Source organism: Phalangium opilio, unplaced genomic scaffold (genome assembly GCF_054372755.1).
Source record: "Phalangium opilio isolate 3A_F unplaced genomic scaffold, DU_Popi_V2 ptg000055l_1, whole genome shotgun sequence".
Taxonomy (NCBI): Eukaryota; Metazoa; Arthropoda; class Arachnida; order Opiliones; family Phalangiidae; genus Phalangium; species Phalangium opilio.
In genome coordinates this window covers 686517-695024 of record NW_028324174.1, presented here as the reverse complement: position 1 = coordinate 695024, position 8508 = coordinate 686517, and the positions used below count along the sequence as shown (strand labels likewise).

General features: G+C 39.8%; 1 protein-coding gene across 1 annotated transcript; it reads left to right on the top strand.

The window, feature by feature from the left end:
* Window positions 1-656: 656 nt before the first annotated feature.
* On the top strand, window positions 657-6134 carry LOC149668528 (uncharacterized). The gene has a single exon (XM_089840801.1). It carries the CDS (start codon window positions 657-659, stop codon window positions 6132-6134), a length of 5478 nt encoding a protein of 1825 aa, XP_089696927.1.
* Window positions 6135-8508: the final 2374 nt, after the last annotated feature.

The following is an 8508-nucleotide window of genomic DNA, read 5'->3' as shown; positions in this document are numbered from 1 at the left end:
GGATGCTTTTGCTTTGCTCCAATTTCAATTTACGACAAATTTTCTTTGAGTTCTTTCTCTTATCTGGTGGTATGACTGTTAAATATATTGAGAAAATAAATGGAGAAAACGCGCTTAACTCTTTTCATTTTAAGTATACCTTTAAAATCTTTACCTATGGGATCTGTCAATGTTGAAAAATGGGCAATGAAGCTATTTTAAGAAAAGGGTCGCCAATTACTTGGAAGCTTCTTTCGGCTATTTCTTATCAGTTATATCAGCATGGGAAGTTTTGGGTAAAGTCTTGTAAAGGCAATGGTTTCCGTCTACATGGCGCCAGAAACTATTGCCTATTGTAAAGCCCTCACCTGAAAGGCGAGCGAGCTTCTTGTAAAATCAGAACTGTTTGAAACTTTCTCCTGGACGGACCCAAAAGGTCATTTTGGAAAATAAAGTATTTCTTTTTGTTGTCGTTATGCACTTGCAATTTCAATCTTGAAAGATAGAAATTTGGACTCTGTTTTGAAGTAAAGGACTTGGAATAGTCAATACAAACGCAAACTAGCTCTTGTTTCAGTCCGAGAGTTAGAGCAAAAATTCAACGGCTCTCCCAGAGTTATAACATGGTGCCGAGACCCGGGATTGACTTTAAATAATCGGTAATCCTTGGCTTTAAAATGGATAATGACGAAAACTCAACGAGTGCAAGCGGCACGGGTAATGCTACTCACGCCAGTAGCAATGGACAAAACGCCAAAAAGGCGGCGGCTTTTAAACTCGTGAAATCAGCGAGGAAGAGCATTCGAACGGCAGCAACAAACCGAATTAAGTCGGCGGAAGCTTTATTAGCAATACCAGAAACGGAGGTAGAAGATTTGGAGGATGCATTGGAGGCTTTAAATCAAAAGGAGGATGATCTAACTCAAATCGACGCAAAGGTGGAAGCCCTCATTGAGGACGAAGCGGAAATGGAAAAAGAAACAGCAGACGCTATCGCCTATAAAGAAAGGCTACTGGATACGAAACAATCCTTAACTAGGAGGATTAAGAAGGCTACAAGGACACCAGCAGGGTCAGCGTGTGGATCGTTTTCAACAATCGTCAGTCCGACCGCGGTACCATCAAACGCGAACGTCGCGTATCAACAGGAAGTCAGACTGCCACAGTTGATTATCCCAACCTATGACGGAACATATGAAAATTGGAACAATTTTTGGGGACGTTTCGAAGCTACAGTAGGTTCTAACCAACGGTTATCAAAGGTAGAAAAGTTTATTTACCTTTCCTCGTATCTAGTAGGCGACGCGCTTCAAACAATAGATGGCTTGACACAATCAGGCGCGTCGTACGATGAGGCTGTTAGGTTGTTAAAAAGAAGGTTCGAAAAATCGGGATATAGTGTTAATTATCATATGAAGAAATTATACAATCTTGAGCCTGTGGAAGATGTGGGTAATCTGAGATCATTGCGTAACTTGTTAGACACATGTGAAATTAGTTTAAGGAGTCTTGAAATTCTAGGTTTTAACGTGAAAGACAAAGCTTCCATTGTTTGTCCTGCCATTATGGCGAGTCTGCCGAGCGAGATTAGGACAGATTATTGCATAAAATATAGGTCTTCGGCTAATAATGTTAATTGGGATATTCAGGAACTGGTTGATTTCATCCGAGATCAAATTGAAAGTAGGGAAATGGCTGAATTTCTGGGTGCCGGGCCGGGGAAAAGCGCGTGCAAAACTAAGCAAGGTAAAAAAGAGGATGAAAAACCTCGAGTTAGTGTTAATTCGGATAGAAACAAGCATAACGTTACGGCGAGGGCTTTCACAGCAAAGGTCAGTAATAATCCGGAAGTTATGTTCTGCGCTTTTTGTAACGCTGACACTCATAAGTCAGTAAATTGCAATAATCATTCATTGGAAAGAAAAAGGGAAATTCTCGCGGAAACATTTAGGTGCTATATTTGCCTTCGCTCAGGACACGGGGTTAAATATTGTAGGTCAAAGTTTAAAAGCTGTAAAGGGTGCCACAGGCGGCATAATTACGCGATATGCCACAAAAATGAGGTGAATTCCAAAAACGTCGAGAATGGGTCGGAAAACGATGAAAATAAAAATACACACGCTAAAGAAATTGTCCAAGTCAATTCGGCAGCGGCAAGGGTTGGTAGCGTGGGGGATAGAAAAGTCTTACTGCAAACTGCGGTTGGTATTCTAAAGAACCCGACACATTCGCAGCAGGGGGCGAAAATACGATGTTTCTTGGATGGGGGGAGCGAGGCGACTTTTATAAGAGAGGAGTTGTCCAGAAAGTTAGGGCTTCCAATTGTTGGCGAACAAAACCTACAAATATTTAGTTGTGGGAACGAAGAGCCCAGAGAGACTAAAGCAAAAATGGTAAAATTAAGGCTTGAAAATAGAGACAATAAAAACGAGTTTTCAGACATAGTGGCTATAGAGTTACCGTTCATCTGCTACGAGGCGGTTGGCAGTGCTAACTCATTGCGTGATTTAGAAATAATAATGGAATCAAAGGGATTAAAAATGGCGGAAGATACCAAAAGTATTGAAAACTCAAACACGCAATGTGATCTTTTGATTGGCGCTGATCACTATTGGGATGTAGCCATAGAAAATTTTGAAAGATTGTCTTCAAATTTAATGGCCCAACAAACTAAGCTGGGTTGGACTATTCAGGGGCCAACAGATATGGTAGTCAAACGGGGTGGAAACGGAACAGGTAAATCCGTAAAAACAATGTTGGTTAGAGTAGGTCAAAAACAGGTGCACCAAACCTTGGAAAATTTTTGGAACTTAGAAAGTTTGGGCATAACTGAAAAGGAAAGTCTGGACATCTCGGATGAGGTGACGCTAAACAACTTTTTTGACACAGTTAAAATGGAAGATGGTAGGTACTGCGTTAATTTCCCCTGGTTGGTGACAAAAGAAACCCTACCTGACAATTTCGCGGTTGCGTCAAAAAGAATGCAAGGGTTAATTAGAAAATTTGAAGGTAACCCCAAATTTTATGAGGAATACAAGGGTATCATAGCAGATCAATTGGAAAACGGCGTCATTGAGGAGGTCCCTAAAAATGAATTAGGCGCATCAAAACCTGGGACATACTATCTTCCACATCAAGGGGTGGTTAGGGAAAATGTGGAAACCACAAAATTAAGGGTTGTTTATGACGCGAGCTCACACGCCTACAATGCTCCATCACTTAACGATTGTTTAGCACAGGGGCCCAATCTATATCCGGATCTTCTTCTCCTCCTATTGAGGTTTAGGAAGCACAAAATTGCAATGGTAGCGGATATAGAGAAGGCTTTCCTTCAAATTAAATTGGATGATCAAGAAAAGGATTCCACCAGATTCTTATGGGTGCGAGAAAAGGACGGGGAAATTAGTCATTCGGACTTTACAACCATGAGACTAACGCGGGTACCTTTCGGCGTAAAGAGTAGTCCGTTCTTGCTAGCATGCACAATAAAGCATCATCTAAAGGTGAGCGACGGGGTGGACAAAAGAGTCAAAGAGAGATTAGATCAAGATTTGTACGTCGACGACCTGGGGACTGGAGCGGACGAAGTAGACGAGGCATTCGAGATATCGGTAGGCGCGGCAGAAACCATGCAAAGGGCGGGTATGAAATTTAGAAAGTGGGGTTCCAACAGTCAAGAATTGATATCGAAGTGGAATGAATACGAGGGAGGCTTGTTTGAAAAGGGGATCATGCAAAAAGAGACCAAAGTCTTGGGTATTAAATGGGAACCGCTATCAGACTGTTTCAAGTATGACCTGAACAGCATAATTTCCTATAGCAAGGAAGTTAAAAACACGAAACGTCATATGTTAAGCTTGATCTCTCAGATCTTCGATCCAATGGGTCTCATTTCACCCTTTGTGATTAGGGGTAAAATGCTATTTCAAAAGCTGTGGCTGCAAAGAGAAAAAATCGGGTGGGACTCCGAAACCCCAGCCGATATAAGCGAACAATTCTTGAGTTGGTGTTCGGAATTGCCCGTTCTGAACGATGTCAAAATTGCCAGAAATTACTTTTGGGAAACTGATGGAAAATTAAAACGATTAGAATTGCACTGTTTTTGCGATTCTAGTCTGAAAGGGTACGCGGCAGCAGTCTACGTCAAATATGAAACGGAGAACAATCAGGTGGGGGCGGCGTTGGTGGTCTCTAAAACTAGGATTGCGCCGATAAAAAATTCAGGAAATGACAAGGATCAAAGTCAAACAATTCCTAGACTGGAGTTGATGGGATGTTTAATAGGGGCGAGATTAACGAATTATATTAGGGAAACATTTCAAGATAAATTGGATCGCCTATTTTTCTGGACAGACTCAACCATCGCACTGGGGTGGATAACGAGCGCTGCTAAGAGTTGGAAACCTTTCGTCTCCAACAGGGTTCAAGAGATTCAAAATTTAACGAAAGGGGGAGTATGGGGTCATTGTCCGGGGACTGAAAACCCGGCTGATCTTCCAACAAGGGGTATGGCAGCGCAGGACCTGTTAAAAAGCGAACTTTGGTGGTCGGGCCCAAAATGGTTGAAACAAACTGAAGAATACTGGCCTAAATCAATTCCAGAAACAAATCTGGAAGTGGTTTCCTACGAAAGGCGAAAATTAATTCTTGGGGTTAGTGTTAAGCAAAAAATTGGCATTCAACACATATTGGATTTGAACAGGCACAATTCGTTAGATAAGATTTTGCGCATTACTGCGTACGTATTCCGATTCATTAATAAAAATAAAAATATAGGGCCAATTAGCGCGGTGGAAATGTTGCACGCGGAATTGACTTGGGTAAGAGACATTCAATCGGAGGAATATGAAGAGGAGCTAAGATCCTTAAAAAAGGGGGAAGAAATTGAGCATTCCTCTAAAATTGCACAGTTAAGTCCGATGTTAATAGACGGAATTATTTGTGTTGGGGGGAGGATCGAGAGTTCTAATTTACGTTTCGAAGAAAAGCACCCCATTATTCTCAGTAAAAATCTTCATTTTTCTAAGCTATTAATGATGAGGAGTCACGAGCAGGTATTGCATGGAGGTATCAATGATACTATAACTCAAAACAGGGAAAGGTATTGGATTCCCGCAAACAGGCAATTGGCAAGGAAAGTGGTTAAAAATTGCATAAAATGTAGAAAAACTACAGTGAAACAAGCGGATAGGCCAACGGCATCCTTGCCGTCAGATAGGATAGATGAATCCCCACCGTTCGCGAAAATGGGAATAGATTTTGCGGGACCTTTGTTTGTGAAAGACGGAAACCTTAACAATAAAAAGGTATACATTTGTTTGGCAACATGTGCGGTTACCCGGGCGGTCCATTTGGAGTTGGTCCCTTCCCTTAGCACGGATGAATTCATCTTAGCCCTGAGAAGGATAATTTCGCGGAGGGGGTTACCATCAGTCATATATACTGATAACGCGAAAACATTCAAAAAAGCCAACACTGATTTGTGCAATATCTGGAGAAATCTTAAAGAGCGGGAGCTACAGGAATTTTTTGGTAATAAGGGAATTCAATGGAAGTTTATCGTTGAAAGGGCACCCTGGCATGGAGGGTGGTGGGAGCGACTTGTTCGCACCACCAAAATTGCATTAAGAAAAATCTTAGGTCAGGCTAATTTCAACTATACGGAATTAGAAACCTCTATTTTGGAGGTTGAGGCCTTGATAAATAGCAGGCCTATAACATATATTTACAATGATCCGGAAGAGCCTACCCCGCTTTCACCGGCTGAATTCCTAATAGGGCAAAGGTTAAATTCTTTGCCACCTTTAAAATTGGAAAATAAAAACGTGCCAACTACGCGTATGGAATTAACAAAACGGTTAAAATATCGGGAAAATGTTCTAAATAAAACATGGAAGCGTTGGCGGCACGATTATATGATGGAACTAAAATCCGCGCACCATTCAAAATTAGCAAAGAACGATGTTCAATTTAAAATTGGTGATGTTGTGTTAATCCAAGAAGATAAGTTACCACGACATATGTGGAAAATTGGTGTAATACGCGAAGTGATCGATGGTCGCGACGGTCGGAATAGAATGTGCGTGGTGAAAACAAAAAATGAACAATTAATTCGAAGGGCGGTACAACATTTATGTAATTTGGAATTAAACTAAAGCGCGTTAAATAATAATAACCGGGTAATACTTTCAGTATTACCGGGGGAGTGTTAAATATATTGAGAAAATAAATGGAGAAAACGCGCTTAACTCTTTTCATTTTAAGTATACCTTTAAAATCTTTACCTATGGGATCTGTCAATGTTGAAAAATGGGCAATGAAGCTATTTTAAGAAAAGGGTCGCCAATTACTTGGAAGCTTCTTTCGGCTATTTCTTATCAGTTATATCAGCATGGGAAGTTTTGGGTAAAGTCTTGTAAAGGCAATGGTTTCCGTCTACATGGCGCCAGAAACTATTGCCTATTGTAAAGCCCTCACCTGAAAGGCGAGCGAGCTTCTTGTAAAATCAGAACTGTTTGAAACTTTCTCCTGGACGGACCCAAAAGGTCATTTTGGAAAATAAAGTATTTCTTTTTGTTGTCGTTATGCACTTGCAATTTCAATCTTGAAAGATAGAAATTTGGACTCTGTTTTGAAGTAAAGGACTTGGAATAGTCAATACAAACGCAAACTAGCTCTTGTTTCAGTCCGAGAGTTAGAGCAAAAATTCAACGGCTCTCCCAGAGTTATAACAATGACTAAGAAATTGTGACTGGGAACTAATAATTTTACTAAATTAAAACTACTCAATGTCTTCTTTTGTGTTACACACGAATAGTGGAGGGTAAAATCAAGGTAATGTTGCAAAAAATTGGATAACTGCCCCTCTTTATATTATATCAACTTCATTTAACAGAAAATACAAAATACGAACAATTCCGTTCCATTTGTTCCTTCAACTTCGGTTTCAACTTCTTGTTCTTGGCTTTGTACTTCTCTACATTAGCTATTATGTTAAGCACTGTCTCATCCCGATCTCGGGAACTTTCACTTAAATTCTGCTCCTCGCTCCAAAGTTAATAACAATTTTGCTTATCGCTTTGAATTTCATTGGCATTTAACTCCACGCTAAGAATTTTTTTCCTCGCTTAGCAGCTTATCGGCATTTCCCTTGTAATTCCTTTCGTTATTGGACAACTGTTTAAGTAGACGTTCATATTGCTATAAAAGCAAAAAGAATATGTTATGAGAAACCTGAACTTCTACTGTGGCAAGCGATAAATTTTAGCTTCATATTTTTTTATTGCACTGTAGTTTTCAGTTTCTTCCCCTAACGAGCTGTACTTTTTTATACTCTGAAACCATTATTTCTTCCATTTCTTCATTTGGGCCTATTTTCCTACCAAAAAAAAACAATCAAATAAATGTTTCTTAGAAAATAAGTCCAAAAAAACCCAGTCTTAGCACAAGTGGTCTTACCCAATAAAAATAAGTAAAAAATTAAAAAAACCTCTTTTTTCTATTATTGTTCTGAGAATTTATGGCGCAAAGTCCTAACTTAACATTTAAAATAAAATCTTGCTCGCCTAAAGGATGCTTATTCTATCTATAGAACAGTGGAAGTAGCAGGCTTATAAAAATACCAAACGCTATGCAATGTACAATTCAAAATCAATTTTAAAAAATTATCAAAATTTATCCACCCAAAAACGTTGTAGCTGTTATGGTTGTAATTTTTATGGAGGGGGCAGGTTGGTTGGTGTGGATTGTTTGCGATTTTTACCACTCCGAGTGACGATGACATCACGGAGAGGTATTGCACTGGACGTGTCTGTCTGTGTGTGACTATCACCGCGTTCGCAGTTGGAAAATCGGATCAAACATGTTCGCAATATTGGCTTCTACTCCATTATCATCGTTAGGTGTAAGATGTTCGTGGTGATCGGCCAGAGTTACGAGAAACGTCTAGCCTCCAAATGGCAGGGCTTCCACCAAAGGTTCACACAATTGCGGGTTTTCTTATCATTTATTGTTAATCTATCGCCATATATACCCTAAATTTCCAAAAGTTATTAAATATTCATATGCTAGAATTCAAATTTTAACAATAGCTATATTAAAAATGAGTTTAGCAAAAACGTTTCTTAAAACGACTTAACTAATATTAATGTAAATTACTGACAATAAAATAGGCGCGTCATCCTTTTGGAAAGTTTTTTTTTTTTAATTTAACTTCGTATAAATCATTCAACATCGAGAGGAATAGAAGGTATGTGTTGTCTTAATTTCTTTAACTTCTCACGGTGAGGACGATGCCACGAGACAGGCCTATGCAGTATTAATTCGCGTCTTGTAACGGAACCCCCTATTTCACCGTCCAACATGATATTTAATTGTGGGTAACTGTTACAAATGGAGCAGTGCCCGTTCTTTTGAACCTTGGTTGTTTTTTGCGTCCCGTCGCTTTTCTTTTCCGACGGGGTGGTCGGGCTCGATTCGCTTGTCTAATTATAGGTTAGTTCTAGTTTAGACAAGATCGCCGCCATGCTC